The sequence below is a fragment of the Peromyscus californicus genome, unplaced genomic scaffold (assembly GCF_007827085.1).
Source record: "Peromyscus californicus insignis strain IS unplaced genomic scaffold, ASM782708v3 Scaffold_14__1_contigs__length_90479793_seg_2, whole genome shotgun sequence".
NCBI lineage: Eukaryota > Metazoa > Chordata > Mammalia > Rodentia > Cricetidae > Peromyscus > Peromyscus californicus.
Window position 1 is genome coordinate 41,683,258 of NW_026294436.1, and position 24,270 is coordinate 41,707,527.

Consider the following 24,270-nt stretch of genomic DNA (forward strand, 5'->3'; position numbering starts at 1 on the left):
CAGTTTGGCCACTGAACTTTGAAAACCCCTAACTCCAGCCTTCAAGAAAGCATGGGAACGGGACCTTTCTAAACACAGAAATTAAAGCAGATCCCCTACTACCACGTGTCCTATTTCACGCCGCTGTTAACCAGCAAAGCAGAACTACCTTCCTTTTCTAGTTCGCGGACCTGGTCCTCGAAGCTACCGGGTGCGGAGGCACCGAGACTCTCTCACCCAGGTCCTCTGAGAGCATCCCACCCTGTCTTGGAGATCCAGGGGCTCTGTCCAGACCCTCAAAGGAACAGCAGTTGAGTTTAGTGTGGAGGGAGGATGGAAGGGGGTGGTCACCCAGGCCCCGCCCCTCGCCCCTCCCTCTCTGCAGCTCGGTCCTACTTAGGGTCCCGGGGTCGCTCCCCAGCAGCTCAGAAAGCTCAAGCTGCCACTCTGCCAGGCCCGGGGCTGCACCGCCGCGCTGAGAATGGACAGCAGGGCGCGGAGCTCTTCCAGAGAGGCCCACGGGCGAGGTGGCAGGTCCCCTTCCAGGGAGGACAAGAGGGCGAAGGCCGGGAGGGGCAGCGGAGGCCGCACGCGCCCGGAGGCTGGGTCAGAGCGGCGGAGCTCCGGGCGAACCCGGACCCGGGGAGAGCCCCGAGCCCCCGCCGCCACCGTAGTGGACGTGGACGAGGTTCGGGGCTTCGGTGAGGAGGGCACCGAAGTGGTGGCGCTGCTGGAGAGCGAGCGACCCGAGGAAGGTACGGAGGGGCAGACCCGACCAGAGGAGGGTGTGGAGGGGCAGGGGAGAGATGTCAGACAAGTGGAGTGAGTTGACCCACTGTGACAAGTCAGATAGACTGCGTCCGAGATTCGTTTCCGGGAAAAGAAAAGCATGAGTTAAGGCAGTTACTGAGTGGTGGAGACCAAAGTGCATCAGACGAAATACAAAGAGCAACATCGGCTAAATAGTTTGTCCCTTTTTGCCCAATGGATGGGAGGTGGAAGAGAGAGTGGTTCAGGACGGGCCCAGTCAATGTGCAAAGGAACCACAGCGTTGGCTTTTGTGGTCATGGAAGGACCTGTGGACACAGTATGATGGCTCTGAGTAACAACCATGTAGCTCTTCTCTCATCCTCGCCCATCCGTCTTACCCAGGAGTATGGTAACCTTTCTTTGGACCGGCCTCCCCCGCCCCACCCCCTAACCGCAAAGGCAGCAAAGCCCACTCAAGAGCCAGACCTGAGTTTAAGTTTCAGCCTAGCCACTCGCCCGCAGTGTGACCACAGAAGGAGCCTTCGCTATCGGCCATGTGACCACAGTGTATGCTCATAGGGTAGATGTGAGAATGAAATAAGCCTTCCAATGCATCTTGCGCAATGTCAGCTAAATCCTTCAAGCCAAAGGAGAATGCCACCATGTCACAGGGGAGGATGCAAACAAAGGTGTCCCTTTCACCTCCGTGGGTGCCACAACTCTTAGGAGAAATGTATCTACTTCCAGTCCTTTTCATGGCAAATGTAAGAAAAAGATCATTGTGCTCGAATTAAAGAATAACAGATGCTTGACGGAAGTAAGAAACAGCATGTTACATTGCTGTCTGCTGGCCACGTGGAGATTTAGCATATCCTATTACCTGCAATGCAATACATGCTAGATCATAGAGAGCTACTATTTGTGGAAGCCTCGTGCAGCTGGGCTATAGTGTAAATGGACCATGCTCAGACTTTTTGCCTAAGTGATAACCCTCTGGTCCTTAGGAGAGTGGTTGGGTTCAAGGCTATAGAAATGCAAGTTAGTTTGTGCCAGATCACATCAAGGAAGTACGTAAGGGAGGAAGCCCCATTTGTGGAGTCCTTTCTATGTGGCAGGCACAGACTGAGTGTTTTGTTTTTTAATTATTTAGTTACATACCATCACAGATGAGGAAAAATGCTTTGAGAAATTAAATAGCTTGCTTGTATTGGGCGGAACTTTCTAGAGGAACAGAATCAACAGAGTTGGGTTGTAGGGGGTTGGCCTACATGATGGTCTGGGTAGAAAGGCAGAAAATCAGGTTTCCATTCCAGACAGTGGAACACCTTAACTGTCACAATCCAGCCCTGAAAGCCCAGGCATTCTCTGGAGAGTCGTTGATGTTGAGTCAAAGCAATGTGGATGTGAAAGTGCCCCAGTTCCATATCACCTTTTTACAGACACAAACCAGATTATGCCAAATAGGTGATTTCCAAGGACCGAGAAACACCTCACTCCAATAGAGGGACTCTAATGGAAGAATCTCAGACATGAAAGCAGGCAGGACCAGGGACTTCTAGACACTTCACACAGTAAAGCCTGGGACGTGTCAAGCATGAGCTGACATCTTTATATGTGTATGCCATTCACCTTTGTACCAGATATATCAGCTAGAGCTCATGGACTAGCTATTATGGGATAGTAATTAGTCAACATCCCATTATATAGGTGAGGAAATTAGGCTTTAAAGAGGTCCTATGCCCTGCTTAAAAGTCATCAATGAACATGATTGGAACCAGAACTGGAACCAACTGGCCCCCCTGGCCTCCTGGTCCCCCAAGTCTCCCTGCCTGTCCAGAAGTTTATTCCACCTTCCATTGGCCCACATGTCCATCACACAGACAATACCCCAGACCTGGGAATTCTGATCATTCTGTTACCTGGCTCATACCAATTTTTCCAGACATGTCTCCAAACTGTTCTGACTCCAGTGCTAAGCACTAGACTGACAGATACTGCTCAGTAAATATGGTGATGTTTCAATCTAATTGTTTTCCTAGGTATCAAGTCCTCTGGGCTAGGGGCCTGTGAGTGGCTGCTTGTCCTCTCCTCCCTGCTCTTCATCATCATAACTTTCCCTTTCTCCATCTGGTTCTGCATAAAGGTGAGTGTCTACATGAACCCAAGAGGTGATTTCTGTTGTCTCTCATAGAACATACTAGGCCTGCCTGCCTTCCAGAAGAGCGCTGCTTCCTTCAAGACCTGGCTCAATGTAACCATGAAGCTTCCTTTATTCTCCCGACCTATAGGTCTTCTGTCATGGCTAGAACAATATGTTAGCAAATCGTGTGTGTGTGTGTGTGTGTGTGTGTGTGTGTGTGTGTGTGTGTGTGTGTGTATGTAAGGATGACATGGATGGATGGATGGATGGATGGATGAATGGATAGATATATGTCCCTGTTAGCCTGAGAGACCCTTAAGAAGCCACATCTAGTTCATCCATGCTCAGTGACACAAAGAGCACCCCAGAATGGATCATCCACTTTGACACTACAAGCAAAACGTCTTGGGCAACTTCCACAGACCAGGAGAGACAATTATCTTTGGTCCCCAAGTGTTTTAATTATACTAATCCAGAAGTAAATGAAGACCTGGGTAGCTCAGGAAGCACATGCTGTGATGAAATTAGAAGCTTGAGGCATTTAGAGGAGAGAGAACAAGAATAGGCAGAGGCAGGCAGATCTCTGTGGGATCGAGGCCAGCCTGGTCTACAGAGTAGGTTTCGGGACAGCCAGAACTGTTTACACAGAGAAACCCTGTCTCAAAAAAAAAAAAAAAAAAAGGAAAAGAAAAAGAAAAAAAGAAAGAAAGAAAGAAAGAAAGAAAGAAAGAAAGAAAGGCAGGGGACATCTTTGATGACATAGTTTGACACTTGGGACAGATGAAGCGGGAGAGCTGGACAGAACGAACGCTAGACTGTGTGCGTGACCACTCTCAGATAGCCACAGCCCACTTGAAAGGGAACCCCAGAGCAAGGTTGGCTTCATGGTGGGTAGAAATGGTCAGGCCTCGGCACTCCTGCCGTTCAGTTTTCTCCATTGGCTGGAGCTGCCAGGGAGGAGGGATGCGGTGGCTGGACGCTGCAGACGCAGTTAGTGCTGGTGCTGGTCCTTTTCCTCCCAGCGTACAGCATACAGTGGCTTTCCTAACCCCTTCTCCCACTCCTCCCACTAGACTGACTGCACGGGATTGTATCCCAGGATTTTTTTGCATCTGTTTAAATTTTCACATGGTAGCTAATCTTTATTCTATATTTTAGGATGTCAAATCCCGCTTGGGGGCCACGGTGATAGTTCAGTTGATAAGGTGCAGAAAGGGCTTCACCTATTGGGCAGCTCTCTAGCTCCTACCTGCCCCCCATTTGAGACAGAGTCTCTGTAACATCAGCTGTCCTGGAGCATGCTATGTAGACCACAGGTGATCCTCCTGCCTCTGCCTCCCCCAAGTGATGAGATATTGGGTATGAACCACCATGCCTGGCGTTGTTCTTAGTTCTCAAAACAAAGGGTTTTTTTTGTTTGTTTGTTTTCTTTTTGAGACAAGGTCTTACTATGTAACCCAGACTGTCCTGGAACTCTCTATGTAGATCAGGCTGGTCTCAAACTCACAGAGATCCACCTGCCTCTGCCTCCCGTGTGCGACACCACACCTGGATAGCAACAAAAAAAAAAAAAAAATTCTGTAGCCTAAAATCATTCCTATGCAAAGGTCTTTTGACTCCTTTGTTTTCCTTTGAAATCATTTCAAAGTATTGCTTTTCCCTTCAGGTTGTACAAGAGTATGAAAGAGTAATTATATTCCGACTGGGGCATCTGCTCCCTGGAAGAGCCAAAGGCCCTGGTAAGAATTACCCTCCATGAGTTTTAAATTCTTATCCCACCCCATGATTTGTTGATGATTTCTTTAATCCATACATAGTTCTAATCCATAGCGTAGATTACATGAAGTTATTTGAGTCACTGTATCTGTATTTCTAATCTGTTCATTATAGGGCAGATTGTCCTGAAATTCTCCAGAAAGCATTACTAACAGGTCACAGGTGGCTAAGAGAGGACAAGCCCAGAGAGCCCCCACCAGGGCCAGTCCAGTTGGAACGGCAAGGCATCTACGGACCTAGAGCTAATGATTGGTCTGAGTACAGCGTGTGTATAGTCAGAATCCTGAGACTTCTCAGAGAAAATCTGAGCTAGTTCAGAATTGGGGATGGAGGCAGATTAGCTCATGGAAGTCAAGCAAAATTCAGCATCTAGTAACAAATAAGTCTTTAGTTGGTAGAAGAGGCATATACTGAAGCCTTCCATTGTTTTAGACTGTACACTGACTACCAGGGACTAGAGGAATAAGGCATGGTCTCTGATCTCTAGGACCTGAAAATCCAGAGGAGGTCCAACCTGAGGGGAGGGCATATAGATAGAAGTGTGGTTAGTCTGAAAAACCTAGTAGTTTGGATTTGGAGATCTGAGACAGCCAAGAAGGCCTACGAGAGAGTGAAGTCCCACTACACATATACTGAGAGGCTCTGAGTTCTCAGCCATGCCTGCACGAACAAGTTAAAAATGGAAGGCAGTCTAGGAGACACAAATCAGAGTTTCAGGGTTCTGAACCCAATATATAAGTCCACACAAGACAGAACCAGACTCCAGAGCTCCAGGGTACATACCATCTTTCTACGGCCCTGGTTTTCAGGAACCTTCTCTGTTGAGGCTGAGAAAGGTCCTAGCTGGCTGCTTTCCCATACATCCTGGGCACTTGAGCTGCTACTAGTTTCCACAGAGTTGTGGCTCTTGAAGGGTGCCTGTCCTAGTCACTGTTCTATTGCTGTGAAAAGACACCATGAGCAAGGCAACCCTTATAAAAGAAAGCATTTAGTCAGGGACTTGCTTACAGTTTCAGAGGTTTAGTTTGTTATCATCATACTGGGGAGCCTGGCAGCATGCAGGCAGATGCTGTAGCAGTAGCTGACAGCTACATCCAGATCTATAGGCAGAAAGAGAGAGCCTAGGTCTGACATGAACTTTTGAAACCTCAAAGTCCACCCCCCCAGTGACACATTTCCTCCAACAAGACCACGCCTCCTAATCCTACTAATCCTTTTAAATAGTGCCACTCCCTGGTGACTAAGCATTCAAATATATTAGCTTATGGGGGCCTTTCTTATCCAAACCACCACAGTCCCAAATCATCCACGGGGCTTTAGGAAACTTTCAACTAACCAATCTACAGATACTGCATATTGAATCTGTGTACTGTCTGGGGTAATGAGAACTAACTGGCCAACACAAAGCTGCTGTCATGATATTGCTACTCTGATGACCCTGGGGCTCACATTTTCAGAAATAACACCCAGAAGTTGTCAGATCTAAACTGATGCACCAGTACATTTCACATAGTAAAACAATTTTGCACAGTACCTAAAAGGCTCCAAGACACATTAAGGTTAATGTTCATGCATATGGCGCTGTACTTACAGAGCTTGAGTCTAGTAGAGAGACAGGTATGTAAGAGATATAGACGGGTCAATATGATGCCTCAAGTGACCAACCAAGTGGTCTAGTTTTCTGAAATACTCTTTGTTTATACCTGATGTGCTGAACTTAGTTTTAATAATAACCTCCCTTTTACCTTCAAAAGTGTCCACAGTTGAATAATGAGTTATATGACAATACTTTAGTTACAAGGAAGCTGCCCAGTGGTCTCTGGGTAATGGAGGCTAAGAAGAGCAGAGCAGCCTGGCCCTGAGAAGACAGTCCCCAGCAGTCTTCACACTTGCTGTTCACCTGTTATTCTCCTCATGCCTTCTTGTAGGCCTGTTCTTTTTTTTGCCATGCCTGGACACCTACCACAAGGTTGACCTCCGTCTCCAGACCTTGGAGATCCCTTTCCATGAGGTGAGATGCACAGTATGTTCGCTTCCTCTTGACATTTCTATGGTCTACTGTCCTAACTCAATCCCGAGGCAAAGTAACTATGCTCAAAAGTAGGAAAGAGAAGCAGAGATGTGGACTACATCAGAATCAAAAGCATCATTATCAAAGTATACAACCAACAAAGTGAAAGGTAGCCTATGTAATGGGAAAATGTATTTTCAAATCATTTATCAGAGTTTAATATATAGGATATAGAAAGAGTTCACTCAGGTCAATAAAAACAACAAAAGCCACAACCTAATTTAAAAATGGACAAAGGAATTTATAATAGTTAATTTTATCTATCAATTAGACTAAGCCTCAGTTATTTGGCCTATATTTAGTTAAACAAATCTGGATGTTATTGTGCATGTATTTGATAGATTGGATTAGTATTTAAATCAGCAGACTTTTAATAAAGCAGTTTACCCTTGATCATGTGAGTAAGCTTCATTCAGTCGGTTGAAGGTTTTAAAGAACTGTCTTTGGCTTAAAGAGGAGGAAGTTTTCTTCCAGTAGGCAATATATATAAACCTCCAGGCCCACCCACACATACCGACTCCAACAAGGTCACACCTCCTAATAGTGCTACTCCCTATGAGCCAAGCATTCAAACACATACAGGCCATACCTGTTCAAACCACCACAGGTACCAAGTGCCAAGTATTGAAGAGAATGTGGAGAAGCTAGAATTCATCCATTACTGGTGGGACATAAGATAATACAACACTGTAGGATGCAGCTATCCAACAGGGTGACTTCTCCAAAACTTAAGAACAGTATTACTGGAAGCTTAAAGTTTCAAAGAATTGAAATCAGGATCTTGGAGAAATTTTTTCCCCTCAGTGTTCATAAGAAAATGTAGAATCAGGAACAGGAGAGATGGCTTAATAGTAACCTGCTAATCTAGCAGAGGACCAGAGTTCTGTTCCCAGCACCTGAACTGCCCCTAACTCCAGCTCTAAGTGATCCAGTGCACATAGATGTGACATACACTCACACAGACACAGACAGACATACAGACACACAGACACACACACAAATAAATAAATAAATAAAAATAATCTTTTAAAAGTAGAAGCAGGGGTTGGAGAGATGGCTCAGTAGTTAAGAGTACTTACTGCTCTTCCAGAGAACACAGGTTCAATTACCAGCCTTATATGGTGGCTCACAACTATCTGTAACTCTAGTTACAGGGGATCTAACACCCACTTCTGACCTCCAAAGATACTACATGTAAATGGTATATATGCAGGAAAAATACTCACATATATCCAGTAATAAGTTTTAAAGATTAAAAGAAATCTCAAAAAAAAAAACTTTAACTGGAAGAGCTCAGATGTCCAATGATCGCTGACTAGATAATCAAAATGTGGTATGCGTCTATGATTAAATACTGTTCATCCCTTAAGAGGAAAGATATTCTGACATGTTCTACATATAACGTGGATGAACCTTGAGGACATTATGCTAAGTGGGAATGTCAAATCAAAAATTCAAATAGTTTTATAATCTACATCCAGTAACTAGGTAACTCAGTTTTCCTAGAGTATCCCAATTCACAGGGACAGAAAGGATGCTGGGACTCTAGGGAAGTGGGTGGGCAATAATGATTTGATTTCAGTTTTGTAAAATGAAAGGCATCCCAGAGGTTGATTGATCCGCTAAACTCTATACTATGGATGGTATATAACATGACAAAATTGTAGACTAGAGGTGGCATATTTTATGTTATATATTTTACCACAATTTAAAAATTTAGAAAATACAAAGTAAAGACAATATCCATATTTCTCTAGCAGAGATTTGGGTTAGTAAGTCTTTCCCAGTCTCTTACCTTTTCAAAGTTCTGTCCCATTCTTTCTTTTGGTAAATATAAATGGTTTCCTTTCAAAGATGCTTACTTTTGATAATAACATTTACCAAAAGGAAAAGAACAAAACAAGTCTTGAGGAGGTGTTTGGATGCTGGTGTATTATCCGTGAAGCTCAAACACGGAAGCAGTCCACGTGACTGTCAGCAGAAAGTTCATAAGCAAAACGTCAGCTCTACACAGAGTGAGACTTACTCAGACTCAGGGGACATTCTGACGTGTGCTACAACATAGATGAGTCTGGAGGTCATTGTGCTAAATGAAATAAGAAATTCCAAAGGACAAATTCTGTGTGATTTCACATTTGTGAAGTGCTTAGAATCATCAGAATCATAAAGACAGTATAGTGGTGGTCTTTAAGAGCAAGGGGATGGAGTGGGGAGTTAAATAGGTACAGAATTTCCATATTATAAGACAGATTCACAGAGATGAATGGTTATACAGCGTTATCAATGCACTCAATAAAAGGTTTGCATACGTGCATTTTAACACAATAAAGCACTGGTAAATACTTCTCCCTAATACTACTACCCATAGGTACTTACTGGTATTTTGGAGTATAATCTTCTAGACTTTTCTATGTACATGACTACCTTTATAAATTACCTATATATTATATGCTATTTTGTAGCCAGTTCACTTTTTATCCAACAATATACTGAAATCACCTTTTCATATATTAGCTTGTTGCTGCTGCTATATATGTATATATACAAAGTAAAGACAACATCCATATTTCTCTAGCAGAGATTTGGGTTAATAAGTCCTTCCCAGTCTCTTACCTTTTCAAAGTTCTGTCCCATTCTTTCTTTTGGTAAATATAAATGGACACACCACATTTTATTGTGTGAATGTACCATGGTTTATTCAACCAGTTACATATTGGCAATTATTTCCGATGTTTGATTCCAGTAAGCAGTACTGTGAATAGCAATTCTTATAGCTAACGCCTTAAATACATCCCTTTGATAGATGTCTATGGATGGAGTCTTAGTTATGGTTTTTATTACTGTGATAAACACCATAACCAAAAGCACCTTGGAAGGGAAAGAGTTATAGCTGAGAGAAGCCATGATGGGAAGTCAGGGCAGGAACTTGGGAGGACCACTGCTTACTGGCTTGTTCCTCCCAGCTTGTTCTGTTTTCTTATACAGGACCACCTTCCCAGGGGTGGCACCACCCACAACGGGCTGAGCCCTCCCACATCAATCATCTCTCAAGAAAATGAATCACTTTGGCTTGCCTACAGGCCAGTCCTATGGAGGCATTTTCTCCATTAAGATTCCTTCTTCCCGCCGGGCGGTGGTGGCGCACGCCTTTAATCCCAGCACTCGGGAGGCAGAGCCAGGCGGATCTCTGTGAGTTCGAGGCCAGCCTGGGCTACCAAGTGAGTTCCAGGAGAGGCGCAAAGCTACACAGAGAAACCCTGTCTCGAAAAACCAAAAAAAAAAAAAAAAAAAGATTCCTTCTTCCCAGATGATCCTAGCTTGTGTCAAGTTGACATAAAAACTACCAGAACAGATGGGCTTTTGATGGAAAGCCCCAGCTTGCCCTCTAATATCACTCCAGTAAGTGTATGTGAGAGTACCTATGTCTTAGAACACGACTCTCTTCCAGGAGACCCACTGGGCATCTGTTTAGGAAGGCCTTGACATAAAATCAATTGAATGTTTTCATATGAGAAAGTTAGTCTTGGTTTCTTTTTTTAAAAAAAGGATCTGAGCCGGGCGGTGGTGGCGCACGCCTTTAATCCCAGCACTCGGGAGGCAGAGCCAGGCGGATCTCTGTGAGTTCGAGGCCAGCCTGGTCTCCAAAGCGAGTTCCAGGAAAGGCGCAAAGCTACACAGAGAAACCCTGTCTCGAAAAACCAAAAAAAAAAATAAATAAATAAAAATAAAAAATAAATAAAAAAAGGATCTGTAACAAAATTTCTTAAATTATGAGTTCTCAGCCGGGCGGTGGTGGCACATGCCTTTAATCCCAGCACCAGGAGGCAGAGGCAGGCGGATCTCTGTGAGTACAAGTCCAGTCTGGCCTACAGATTGAGTTCCAGGACAGCTAAGGCTACACAGAGAAACCCTATCTCGGGAAAAAAAAAAATTATGAGTTATCTGTATTTGTTCTGAGCCTGGGTTGTGTTCATGTGCTCCCCATTCCCTTCCCCCACCTTCCTTCCTTCCAGAGGCAAGCATCACCAGGCCTGAGTCCTTAGTGTGCATGATAAAACCTTCATGCATTAAAAAATACATATGTCACCGGGCGGTGGTGGCGCACGCCTTTAATCCCAGCACTCGGGAGGCAGAGCCAGGCGGATCTCTGTGAGTTCGAGGCCAGCCTGGGCTACCAAGTGAGTTCCAGGAGAGGCGCAAAGCTACACAGAGAAACCCTGTCTCGAAAAACCAAAAAAAAAAAAAAAAAAAAAAAAAGAAGAAGAAAAAAATACATATGTCTATTTTGAATAAAGAATCAATTCTCCCATTACTCTTTTCCTTTCCCCTACTATAGTCTTACTCCTGGAAAATGCACTTAAAAGCATTTAGTTCCCCTCGCCCACATAGGAAGGAGTCCAGGAATCTAGCCTGCATTCAAACTCTCTTCTGCTTAGGTGGTAACCAAAGATATGTTTATAATGGAGATAGACGCCATCTGCTACTACCGCATGGAAAATGCCTCTCTTCTCCTGAGCAGTCTTGCTCATGTGTCCAAAGCCATCCAGTTCCTGGTGCAAACCACCATGAAGCGCCTCTTGGCACATCGATCTCTCACTGAAATTCTCCTGGAAAGGAAGAGCATTGCCCAAGATGTGAAGGTACCAAGAGGAGTTTAATGATGAATTGGTCATGTGTTAAATTTGCCATGTGCAAGGCATTTGGCCATTCAAGATGCCATTCATTGGGGAGTGGACAGTCAATGACATCATTAGCCTGGGGTACAGATTTGCTGCCCTCCCTTCCCCAAGTCACTCTCCAGTGACCTTAAGCACACTGTGAAATACCAGCGTAGTACAGAGTGTTGGAAGCAGCTGTAGGCAGGAAGGGTAGGAATGGGGGGGAATGGGCAGGATGATTGAGGGCGATCTACTAAGATGAGGAGGCATGGTTCCCAGATGCCCAGTCTCGCTGGGGGGATGAGCATAGTGTGCCCAAGGGTAAATAATAGTAAATTCAAGTCAGACTTTCAGAGTCCAGATATCACACACCCTTTCATGGTTAATTGCCATACTTAATTGGTTTGGAATTAGACGGGGAAGTAAAAGTAAAATCTGCCACTGGAGAAATGGCTCAGTGGATAAAATGCTTGCTGTGGAAGCATGAGGTCCTTAGTCTAGACCCCCAGAAACCACGTGAACAGCTGTGTTTGGCAATGCATGTGCCAATGTGGCCCGACATAAGAAGGCAGAGCTGGGCCGGGGAGTGGAGTTCTCTAGCCGACTAGTCTAGCCAATTAATGGGTTTCCAGTTCAGTGAGAGACCCCATCTCAGGAAACAAGGAGAAGAACAATAGAGGAAGACCCTCAGTGTCGGCCTAGGGCTTTCTTATTCACAAACATGGGCACATGCACGTGTGCGCACACACCACACACACACACACACACACACACACACACACACACACACACACACACACACACACAGCAAAACAAAAAAGAAAACTCCCTTCTAAGCAGTCTTACTGAGTCCACAGGCAGCCAGCTCTGCAGTCTCATCCACAGCCAGGGTAGATGCCTCTATTACCAAGACAGGGTGACAAGAGATACTAAGACCGAGAACAAAGCAGGGCTGTGGGCAGCTGGCCAGTCAGGTGGCAGTTACCACCAGGGACCCAGGCCAGTACTGAAGTCATAGGCACACAAACATTGGGATGGGGGGGCTATTAGGAAGAAAGACATGAAACAGAGGAACCACCTGAACCAAAGGCTTTATAGAACCTGAAAAAACACAGTGTCCAGTGTTTGTGACTTGTCCAGAGTGTTGCTAATCACTAGTGTTCATATCTGGAGGGGAAGTGAGGAGCTGGAAAATACAGCGAAGCAGGAAAGAGGTAAAGATGAGCAGCACAGACACTCCTCCACTGACATCTGAACCACTCGGCATGCTCCCACTGTTCCTTCAGCCTCATCCTTGTTCATCCCTCTCCTCTGAAGGATAAAGGCCGGGCTGCTGATAGCCAAGCTCAATTTTGTTGCAACGGGTTATAATTTAGGCATTTGTACACCTGTTTCCCCAGATTATGAATTCCATGGACTTGGCACAGTGCCGAATATTTGGATGAGTTGAGAAATGGCCCAGCTGTTGTGGCCTCACTCCCTACCACCCTGGCTCCACAGTCCAGCACCTCCACGTGCTTAGCATTCACCCTCCATGCAGCTTCCACTCCTCCGGCTTCCTCTTGAGCTGTTTCCTCTGCCTGGAATTCCTGCCTTCTCTCCAGGACAAACCTTGTCTGTTCCTTACGCTGCCAGCTGGGCTCTGATGTCTTTCTCCACATGTCTTACTCACACCTGCCCCCGCTAAGTAGTTGCTCCTCCCAGGGTTTGCAATGCACTGGGATAGTATTTAGCCACTAGGAAATGATCAGAAGGTGAGTTTGAAATGAACATGATCCACATGAAAGGGCTCTAAGCCCTATCCCTCACCCATTTCCAGAACCCAGTTCATTTGTTCTTAGCTCCATTTCCAACTTCAGTCATGGAGGGCAGAGAGGACTAAGAAGCATGGGGAACAACATCATAGGGGAAGTGGAAGTACCCTAAAAATGTTAGTCATTTGGCAGGGTCTCAGCCCAGAGACGCTGGTTATTTAAGGAATGAATTTTAAAACAAACTGGAAAAAAAATGTACCATCTGTACTGGTTCCCTATTTGCTCATGTAACAAATGTTCCCAAACCTAGTGGCTCAAAACAGCACAGCTCACTGAACTCTTGTGGTCCTGAAGATCAGAGTGCAGAATCAACTTCACCAGGCTTAAGTCCAGGCATCAGCATGGCAGATTCCTTCTGGAGGCTTCGAATCCAAGACTTTGCCTCTCTCGGCATCTAGCTCCACATGCATTCCTCTGCTGCCCCCCACACCTATGCCCCCAAACTCTCTACCCCCTCTACTTCCCACTGCCCCCCACCCCCAGCTTCACAGCGCACCAGCCCCGTCCTGCCCCCTTCATTATGACACCGTCTCTTCTGGAGTCAAATCTTCTCTCAGATGAAGACACTTGTGATTATATCCTTCAAGAACCTTTGGTTTAATCACATCCTAACAGCTCTCTTGGGTACCAGTCCAGGTCTAGGGACATGAGCATCTTTGAAAGCCCATTATTCAGGTCCCTACATCCTCTTTAGATCCAGTGATTATTCAATGGCACTGTGCAAGTTCAACAACTCTGTCCCAGACACTGTGACATTAAAAAAAGCAGTGCCCTGTGAAAGGACCTGTTCTGAGGACAGAACAGTGGCCCTTGGTGTGTGGGGGGAGGGGAGTGGGGGGGTAGCGCTTGTCTTATTTCCACTGGGGTGGCAGGTCTCACTGGCATCTCACCTCTTCCCTCCACAGGTTGCCTTGGACTCAGTGACCTGTATTTGGGGCATCAAAGTGGAGAGAACTGAAATGTAGGTGGGGAAATAACCAGAAAGAACAGTGTCTGAAAAATCATTTCAAATACTGTAGCCACACTGATACTAGAGAAAAGTGACCTAACACCTCATAGCCAAGATTCAATTGCTACATCCTCCAAGCAAACTGTCCTTGTGGTTTTTAATTTTGCATTAAGAGGTCTTTTTACATAAAACTTAGCATTGATCATGTTTTGGTATTAGCTCAGTGGTTTTAGTCCTGACTTCACATTTCTATCACTCCCCAAATCCTACAAGCAAGAACTCTCTAAACCATTCCCCTTAGCCCTTAGCCCCTCGTTCTCCTTCAACGGATATGCCTGTCATTCTGAGTAGTTCACAGAAGTGGAGTCACAGCATAAAGACTTCTTGTGTGGCTTCCTTTCACGTGCATAATTTTTCAAGGTTCATCCCTGGTATGGCACGCATCCATACTTCATTCCATTTTATGCTTAAATAATGTTCCGTTGTATAACCATACAAAATCTTGTTTTTACATTTCTCAATTAACCACTTTGGGACTATGGAAAGTGCTATAATGAAATTTTTTTTTTTTTTTTTTTTTTTTTTTTTTTTTTTTTTTTGGTTTTTCGAGACAGGGTTTCTCTGTGTAGCTTTGCGCCTTTCCTGGAACTCGCTTTGGAGACCAGGCTGGCCTCGAACTCACAGAGATCCGCCTGGCTCTGCCTCCCGAGTGCTGGGATTAAAGGCGTGCGCCACCACCGCCCGGCCGAAATTTTACTTTTGTGTCTTCTTTTATGCAGTATACTAGAATTATTCTTATTTGTTCGTTCCTTCTCCTCAAATTCATTCCTCTTTTATAAACTCAGATGAATTCCTCTGGTTTTTGTTTTTAGTTGTATGGCTCTTCAGAGTTGTTTTTCATTATTCAAATTTCATAGCTTGGATTTACACAAAATCTTAAGTGAGAAAGATGACCACAGATTGTGAACACAAAATATGGCCTGTGTAATTAGAGTGTCGTAGCCCCACGTAGCCTCCGTAGCGGTCATACCTGCACTTAGGGGACTGCCCCCGAACGTGCTCTTCTCTGCCCGTCTTCCATGTCAGAACTCTAGGAACAGCTCTATCTGCTTGTTTAGAATTTACTGTTTGGGGCTGAAGAGATAGCTCAGTGGTTTAGAGAATTGGCTGCTCTTCCAGAGGACTTGGGTTCAATTCCCAGCACCCACCAGTCAGCTCCAATTGTTATAGACAACTGTCTATAACTCCAATTGCCCTCTTCTGGCCTTCATGGGATATAGGCATGTATGTGGTGCACGAACATACATGTAGGCAAACATACCCATACACATAAACTATAAATCTTTAAATAAAAAAAGGGATTTGCTATTCATAGAGCAACAGTAGGCAGGGTCAAGTCTGTGAGAAGGCCCCGGCTGCTACCGTCAGGGCACACACCTATGCTGTCTGTCTTCTTCTGCAGTAAGGACGTGAGGCTGCCGGCCGGGCTGCAGCACTCTCTGGCCGTGGAAGCTGAGGCACAGAGACAGGCCAAAGTGCGGGTGAGCCCTTCCTGAGCACTCCACCCTCCCACCTCTGCCCCGGAAGAGCATCTGAGAACCCAGGGGAAGGCCTGCTGGTGGAGACCATTTCCCCTGCACTCTTCCTCACGGGCCCAGGAACTGAGCGGAATCCGGCTGTGTCCCCACCACTGTTGACAGTGTGTCCACAGGACTAGCCGTCCAGTACCTCAGCCTCTCCCCAGACTTCCTGCTAATGTCCCCCCCTTCTGCTTTCATCCTCTCTCCTTAAAGTCTTCCCTTGCCACCCTCCCTCTCGCGCTGGGATTGTCCCTGGAGAACCGAGGCCTGTCATCCCTAGGATAATGAAGGGCTGAAAAGATACAGATTCCTCTCAAGTAACTGAGTGGATGAAGAAAAGGACTCTAATCGCATAGAAGAACCAATAACAAAAGACTCGGAAGAGAAGGAGGGAGGGGGAGAGGAAGGTCACCTTTTGGGGTACAGTTGCATCTAAGTCTCCAAACCAGTTACCTGTGCCCAACATTCAGTGGCATCTGTGAAACAGGCCCGAGAGCCTTCTCTTCGGAAATGCTTTCCCATTCTTTTTTTTTTTTTTTTTTTTTTTTTAACCAAGTTATAATACATGTCTGTCCCCAGAACTCAGACCAACTTGTTCTCCATATGGCAAGCACAATCCTGAGTTTTCAAGCCTACCATGCATTAACAGTACCCCTACAGTTCATGTATACTTGTCATGACCTATAACAGAATCCACCTTCAGTTTTGATTGCTAGTTTAATCTGTTCCCTCTACCTCACAATCCATCTGAGAGAGTCTTCGTCTAATGCCCCAAGTTTAACAATGCCTGCACGGAGCAGATGTGCGGTACTTGCTTTCTGGGTCACACTGAATGGTTAGCACTTAAAACCCTCATGACTCCAGGTGGTGGCGCACGCCTTTAATCCCAGCACTCAGGAGGCAGAGGCAGGTGGATCTTGTGAGTTTGAGGCCAGCCTGGTCTACAGAGTGAGTTCCAGGACAGCCAGGGCTGCCCAGAGAGACCCTGTCTTGGAAACAGACAGACAAACACCCTCATGAAGTGAAGCAGCATGGTCACATTGCTCTCTTCGTGTGTGTTCTACAGATGATCGCAGCGGAAGGAGAAAAGGCCGCTTCTGAGTCCCTGAGGACGGCAGCTGAGATCCTGTCAGGCACCCCAGCTGCCGTTCAGCTCCGATACCTGCACACTCTGCAGTCCTTGTCCACAGAGAAGCCGTCCACTGTGGTTTTACCTTTACCATTTGACCTGCTAAACCTTCTGTCTTCTCCCAGCCCCAGAACGCAGGGAAGCATCAGCTACCCACATTCTTCCAAACCTGCCGAACCGCTCAACCCCAAAAAGAAGGACTCTCCCATGTTATAGGGGTGAGTGGGCAGAAAGCGATGTGAGTCTACCGTGTAAAACTCTATCCCCGAGTGAGGCATTCAGTCCTCCTGCTCTTGTTGGGTTGCCAAATAGGCCTTTTGGATGTGTGATGTCGCAAGATGGCCACGTGCATGAGAACACAGTGAAATGCCAGTGGCAGAGAAGGCATCTAACTACATCATAGTAATTACAGGAAAGAGATTTAGAATTTTGAATCTGTATGTGGCTCGATTTTGATTTCTGAAGACTTAGTTCACATATCTTCCACTGCGTGTTACCTGGCTCCCTTAACAAGGTCTTTGCAGGCCCCACAGCCTTTTCTATGAGCACCTGTCAATGTGCTTATCACACCGAGTGCTTAAGTTCTACCTGGGCTGGAGAGATGGCTCAGAGGTTAGAAGCACTGCTGTTCTTCCAGAGGTCCTGAGTTCAAATCCTAGCAGCCATCTGTAACGAGATCTTGTGCCCTCTTGCAGGGATACATGCAAACAGAACACTGTATACATAATAAATAAATCTTAAAAAAAATAGAGTTCTACCCCCTTTCAGCATTCTTCAAAACTCCCACTGTAACAGCCATTAGGCTCTGCTGCTGGCTTTTAACAACCTTTCAAGCCTAAAATCCCAAACTCTCCCACAAAATAGTGCAAAGGCATAAAAGCCTCATGGTCAGGCTTGTCATGGGAACAACCCCATTTCCTCAGTACCAACTTTGCTTTAGTTTAATTTCTGTTTTTATGATAAAATATTCTAGCAACAAGAAACTGAAAGGAGAAATGGTTTATTTTAGCTCACAATTCCAGGTTACAGTCCATCACTGTAGGAAAGTTAAGGCAGGAACTTGAAGCAACTCTTGGGCACATCATATGTGGGAATGCCGGCAGAAACCTGGAGCAGCTGGTCACATCACAGTCAAGTGCAGAAAGGAATGAATTCGTGCTGCTTAGTAACTTGAGTTCAGCTCAGTTTATTCACTCATCCAGTTCTGGGCTCCCTTCCTAGGGAATGGTGTCACCTACCATGGGCTGGATCTTCCCACGTTAACTTAAAACAGTCCCTTACAGACATGCCCACAGGACAACCTAATGGAGATAATCCCTCATCAGCCTTTTCTTTTTTTTTTTCTTTCTTTTTTTTTGGTTTTTCAAGACAGGGTTTCTTTGTGTAGCTTTGCGCCTTTCCTGGAACTCACTTGGTAGCCCAGGCTGGCCTTGAACTCACAGAGATCCGCCTGGCTCTGCCTCCCGAGTGCTGGGATTAAAGGCATGCGCCACCACCGCCCGGCCTCATCAGCCTTTTCTGGGGTGAGTCTAGGTTTTTTCAAGTTGGCAAACAAAGCTAACTGTCATATCTACTTAGTAACACCGTGTTTCAAAGCCGACAACAAAAAAGAGTCACTTGTGCCAACATTTCAAAAAGTAACTAAGGCCTAGAGCAGTGGCTATCAACCACTTTGAAACAGTTCCCCATGTTTCGTGACCCCTCAACCATAAAACTTCTTTTTGACTACTTTGTAACTGTAATTTTGCTACTGTTATGAATTGTAATGTCGATATCTGTGTTTTCTGATGGTCTTAGGTGACCCCTGTGAAAAGGATCATTAGACCCCAAAGGGGTCATGACCCACATGTTGAGAACCATTGGCCTAGAGGTTATAGAGAAATGGTTCTTATGGATGGTTACCTAACCCTAATGCCTTCCAACTTTGGCTCCTACTTGTATTCTGTTTGTGACATTTGTTTCAGACACAGGCACACTTCAGACATTCGATGTGTACAAATATGTGTTGGAGAATTCCCTTACTGGTAAGAAGTTATGCTGATAATCAACCAGGGGTATGTGTCAGGATGCTATCCTTCATGTGATACAGACCTTAGGGCTATGAGAGTTACTACTGACAGTAGGGAATGATAGGGCACTTTCATACTCTGTATTATAAAGACACACTTGTACTCAATATTGGAGAAAAGAATCTGCACATGCGTATATTGCTAGCTTAGCATATCTACACTGCTATGGTTTGTTCCAAGTTAACCACCCTTCACAGCCAGGTGCTCCTGGAGAACACTGTTAAATAGCAACAGAAACCAACTTGACTTTCCAGAAGTGTATAAGCCCAAACATCTACAGAATGAGGGAAAAAATACAAAGAATGATAGCAAGAGATGCACAAACGTCCATCACGAGTCTCAGAAATGTCACTGACCTCCTGACCAGGGGGACAAGACTGAGTCTGATTGGCTGACTGCCTCTGTCCCTCCTCTTCTCAGATTGCTTGCTCTCTGAATAAAGTACAGTTTTATAGCTTAAGTCCTGTTTTTCATTGACTTCTCTGACAGGCAACACAAACCAACTTCCATTTCCACTAGGAAGTGGTGAATTACGGAAGGTTAAGCCTAGCTGGAGGAAGTGGATAGATGAGGTTATGCCTTTGAAGGGTATATTTTGTCCCTGGACCATTCCAGTTACTCCCAGCTACCTATTGGCCTTGATATGAATAGTTTCTACCATATGCTCCCACCACCATGATACTCTGCCTCACCTCAAGCCCCAATATACTAGCCAGTCCTGGACTGGAACCATGAGCCAAGAAACCTTCCTTCCTGTTAAGACATTTTTCTCAATCATTTGTCATAGCCACAGACAGTCAATCAGTTTCTTTTCTACTAGAGATGAGGTCAGCCTGGCTGTGTCTGCCCATCTGACTGTCTGCCTTGACACAAATAGCTTCAATGGCCTGATGCCAGGGATGGACAACAAAGAGTTTGTCCCTCTACATCTCTTGAGAGACCCAAGAAAGTACAGCAAGGTCTGAAAGGCTGTAAAACTTCCCACAAAACATCTGTCCTGTTAACTTTGGCTGTCAACTTTACACATCCCTGAGTTCACCCAAGAAGGAAGTCTGAACTAAGAGATCACCCATACCATATTGGCCTGGGCGTATGACTGCAGGGGAATGATTTCATTGCCCTGTCTACTGTGGGCAGCACTATTCCCTGGGCAAGTGGCTCTTCACTATATAAGAAAGCTAGCTAAGCATAAGCCAATGAGCAAGCCAGCAAGCAGCATTCCTCCATGGTTTCTACTTCAAGTTCTTGCTAGGCTTCCTGCCCTGATTTCCCTCAGTGATGGACTCTGAAATGGGAGTGAAAGCTGAAATATGCCCTACTCCACCCCACCCCAACCCGAGTTGCTGTTGGTAAGTGTTTTATTCAACAGAAAGGAAACCAGAACTGCGTCTTTGGTATATCTATGGTATGGCCTTTGACCAGGAGACAGACTTTTCTCTCTCGGGAACCTGAGACCTTGGCAGAATAAGATAAAGAAGGAGAGCCGGGCGGTGGTGGCGCACGCCTTTAATCCCAGCACTCGGGAGGCAGAGCCAGGCGGATCTCTGTGAGTTCGAGGCCAGCCTGGGCTACCAAGTGAGTTCCAGGAGAGGCGCAAAGCTACACAGAGAAACCCTGTCTCAAAACCCCCCCCCAAAAAAAAAGATAAAGAAGGAAGAAATGATTGGAATTTGTTTATAGTAATCTGGGGTGAGATGGTAAAGCAATTATTATACCAGAGATCTTACAAAGATGCTTGTGATCACTGGTCTCATCATAGTTTTTAAAGATTTCAATTACTTGAGCTCCCCCAAATCCTTCCAATAAATTACCCTGCAAAAAGAGGTTTCTGTGGCTTACAATCAACTAATAAAGTTCTAGATACAAAACATCCCACTGCAATCAGGGTAGCAGTAGACACAGCACTTAGTGCCTTCTACCTGATGGAGTTGATGTGATTTGACACATGCTAAGGGACATGGCTCGTGTTCACAGATGGGGTCTACTAATTTGTATGGGAATGCCCATTCATTCCTATGGAGTAGAAAATTAATAAAAACCATAACCATGCAGGACTAAAAAGCCCTCAGATTTACCAGTGTCATCAAGGGATGTCTTTTGGAAGGAGGAAGGCAGGGCTGTAGCCTAGCGGGTGGAAACTGTAAGCAAGAGCTAAGGCTTTGGCCATCAGTTGGGCCATGAGCACACCCAACTGTCTGAAGAATTTCATGTTTTCTTGCCTATTAGCACTAAGTGTAGTTGACCCTGTCCAGTAGGCATAGGTAACTCCTAAGCAATGTTGAACCCATCCCTCATACTCTGTTGGTGGCCAGGGGCAGACCTGTCCAAGGCTGAGGACTCTGGAGTCAGTGGGTTTCTGAGGATGAAAGCTCAAAGGTCTATAATTCTAGGAGAGAAAGCCAAAGGAACAGCAATTGTATGGAATAAAACAGATGCAGCAACCTTCCTGACAACAACTGAGTCCCAGAGGTATGCAAACCCAAGCAGGCCAGACGCAGTGTAGGAGGGAGCCCTGCAGAGTGACAGCCACAGCCATTTGACATTCACAGCTTACTTTTACAGGACAGACCATCTTCTGTGCCGTACAGACTCTGGGACATGAAAAGTGAAGGTGAATGAGGTCGTCAAAGAGAAAACAGTGTTGAGTCTCCAGCAACACAGAGCTGTGCTAAAGAAGCCATGGAACCATGGCTGGGCAGACAGTTTAGACAAATCCAGCCAGGTGCAGATTCTGACACCAATCAGATCTGTGGAATCAGGAAGACTGATAACCATTCTGGGGCTCAGTCTCATTTTCTGAGAAACAGGATTAACAGCATCTCCCCTACCTAGCCAAAGGATTATTAAGATCAGAAAGATCAGAAAGGTGCCTGAAATCAGGAAACTCGAATCTCTGACTGAAATCTAGGCAAATGAGCAGGATCCTCTCTGCTGAATCAAAACCTAAAGCTTCCTAATTCCTTCCCACCTGATCTGAGTCTACAGCAGTATTTTCTTCTTAGAAATGAACACTTTTGGTAGAACTCTCGGGAAATCAACTGAAGAGGCCAGCATACTTTTGCATGAACTGTTTTTAATCTGGCAAGTAAACTCATGTGCTGACTCCCTGTGGCCTCTCTGTGCCTCTAAAGGAAAGTGTTGGTGACTTGGATGGTGTGGCTTTTCTAATGGCTGTTGCTAAGGGAGTCCATCCATGCGAGCAGCATGGCCAGCTCCACAGCTCACATATCTGTGCACGTTCAGGGGCATGGCCGCTGTGAACCCCGGTCTCTTGGGAAGCTATTTGGGTTTGGCCTTAGATTTAGTCCGGGTTCCAGACTTAGAAGAACCATCCTTGGGCTGTGCTTCTAAAAAAGACAAAAACAATTAGACTATTATTAGTGACTGGTGTCTTATATGTACTAAAGGCTTTTAACTTTAAAAAACTGTTTTTAAATTCTATTTGGCCTGAGTAAGTCCAATCCAATTAATAACCCTAAATTGGTTATTGAGATTCAGAATGTTTCCCAGCATTTATGTGTGGCCAGTTAATTATTTGATTTCCTGGTCCTAGGATAAAGGATTATGCAGGCAAGTAGCAAAGAAGAGAATATTCAAACAGAGTGAGTCTTCAGCATCCTCACTTGTTCATTCCTGCGTCCCTCTGCCGTCCCCTGCATCCCTCTACCGTCCCCTGCATCCCTCTACCGTCCCCTGCATCCCTCTGCCATTTCCTGGATCCCTCTGCCGTCCCCCACCCTTTCTCTCCAGCCTCCTGAACACACACACTCCATGAGATGCACCCTTGGGATCCAGACAAGAGGCCTCTGCTCTATCTAGCAAGGGCTTTAAAAGGTGACTAAATGTGAAGGAAAGCTGACAGAATCAGAAGGATTCAGCTGAGGAGGCTGGGTCTCATCCCCACCTCACATTAGCCACCTTTGTTTGCAGGCTGTAGTGTGTGTTTGTGGGGGGAGGGGTGTATTGGGGGGTCATATGTGTTATGGAGTATATGTAGAAGTGAGAAGACAGCATTGTAGAGTCTGTTCTCTCTCTCTACCTTAGGTTCTAGGGACTGAAACTGGGTCATCAGTCTTGTGCCTAAGTGTTTGTAGACACTGAGCCATCTTGCCAGCCATAGTTATTTATTTTTACGATGGTGTCTTGCTTTTGCCCAGACTGGTGTCAAATTCATGCTATCAAAGCAGTGCTCTAGCCTCAGCCTCCTGAGTATCTGGGACACAGGGACACACCACAATGAAATCACTAGATAGAAGTAAAGGCAAGCTTTAAAGGAATTGCTATATGTACTACCAAATTTTACATATGTTTCCCCACAAGTGTATTTATAAAACTCTATTGCTACTTCTTTGTGTGTGTGTGTGGTGTATGCATGTATGTGCAGTGTATGTGTATGTGTGGGGCGCATGCATGTGTGAGTGGCATATACATGTTTGTGTGGTACATGCACGGGGGAGGAGTCACCCATACATGTGTGGAGACCAGAGGCTGATATCAGATGTCATCCCCTGTCACTCTCCATTTATTTTTTAAACTTTATTATTTTGTGTGTATGTTGTGTGCACATGGTGAGATGCACACACATGTGTGTGTGTGTTGTGTGCAAACACATGTATTGTATGTATGTGTAGCTTCCCCACAGTAAATAAATAAATGTAAAATACTCATGCTCTTTTAAAATTTTGTGGTGCAATCATGTTTTCTTGATAAAAATGTGAAAGTAGGTCTCACCTTTCTTTGAGTGTTTAGGGGATTTTTTCCCGTGTCTGTGTTCCTCTCCTTCTTGGCTCCCTTCCTTTTGTTCAGATTCTTCTTCCTCTTCCTCCTCCTCTTCCTCCTCCTTGGGGCTTTCTATTCTTACACGTGAATCTTTCCTGATTTTCTTGGCCATTTCTTCTAATTCCTTCTCCAGATCTCTGTTTCTTATGAGGGTGTGATGAAGTTTCTCGTTTACATCATCAAACTTCTCCTCCGCCTCTCTGGCTCTGCTGTCAATCTGTCTGATGTGGACGAAGTCCAGGGAAACACAACAGAATGGAGAGGAATGAAAATGTATCCTTCCTTCATACAGAAACTCCTGTGAAAACCACCATGGGAGAAGACGAGCCTGGCTAACGGGTGCCAACATAGGAAGGGGGCTTCGGTGGGCCAAAGAGCTACGGCACGTGACAGACAGCTAAAGTTATGCTGTCACTTAAGAATACAATGTAGACCTCATTTCTTAATGAGACCTGACTTGGTATATGTGAATTCCCCATCAATAGCCAGAGAATCCTCATCAGTAGTTCATTTTAGATTCACATAATCAATAGAACTCAACAAAACCCATGATGTCCCTTCTTTTCTAACACTCCA

The 24,270-nt window shown here is 45.3% G+C and overlaps 2 protein-coding genes across 3 annotated transcripts in view; one reads left to right on the top strand and one right to left on the bottom strand.

Moving 5' to 3' along the window:
- Positions 1–460: 460 nt before the first annotated feature.
- On the top strand, positions 461–17,062 carry Nphs2 (NPHS2 stomatin family member, podocin). Of its 2 annotated transcripts, XM_052736591.1 has the most exons (8): positions 461–734; positions 2,769–2,872; positions 4,536–4,608; positions 6,574–6,656; positions 11,153–11,356; positions 14,094–14,149; positions 15,600–15,678; positions 16,784–17,062. In XM_052736591.1, the coding sequence occupies exons 1-8, from the start codon at positions 461–463 to the stop codon at positions 17,060–17,062; spliced, it is 1,152 nt and encodes a 383-aa protein (XP_052592551.1). The 2 variants fall into 2 exon arrangements, with proteins under 2 accessions (XP_052592551.1, XP_052592553.1); XM_052736593.1 differs by lacking the exon at positions 11,153–11,356.
- A 3,509-nt stretch (positions 17,063–20,571) lies between these two features.
- Positions 20,572–24,270, bottom strand: part of Axdnd1 (axonemal dynein light chain domain containing 1) — a 71,507-nt gene continuing 67,808 nt past the window's right edge. Inside the window, exons 24-25 of the mRNA XM_052737274.1 lie at positions 23,647–23,915; positions 20,572–22,262 (exon numbers count right to left, since the gene is read on the bottom strand). Of these exons, the coding sequence (XP_052593234.1) occupies positions 22,195–22,262; positions 23,647–23,915 (337 nt within the window). The 3' untranslated portion in view covers positions 20,572–22,194. The remainder of the gene's footprint in view (positions 22,263–23,646; positions 23,916–24,270) is intronic.

Excerpts from the sequence above, each read along its gene's own strand:
- Nphs2 (XM_052736591.1), top strand. The coding sequence starts at position 461 with ATGGACAGCAGGGCGCGGAGCTCTTCCAGAGAGGCCCACGGGCGAGGT. Across the intron at positions 14,150-15,599 it reads AAAGTGGAGAGAACTGAAAT|TAAGGACGTGAGGCTGCCGG; the intron begins GTAGGTGGGGAA and ends CTTCTTCTGCAG. Across the intron at positions 15,679-16,783 it reads AGAGACAGGCCAAAGTGCGG|ATGATCGCAGCGGAAGGAGA; the intron begins GTGAGCCCTTCC and ends TGTGTTCTACAG.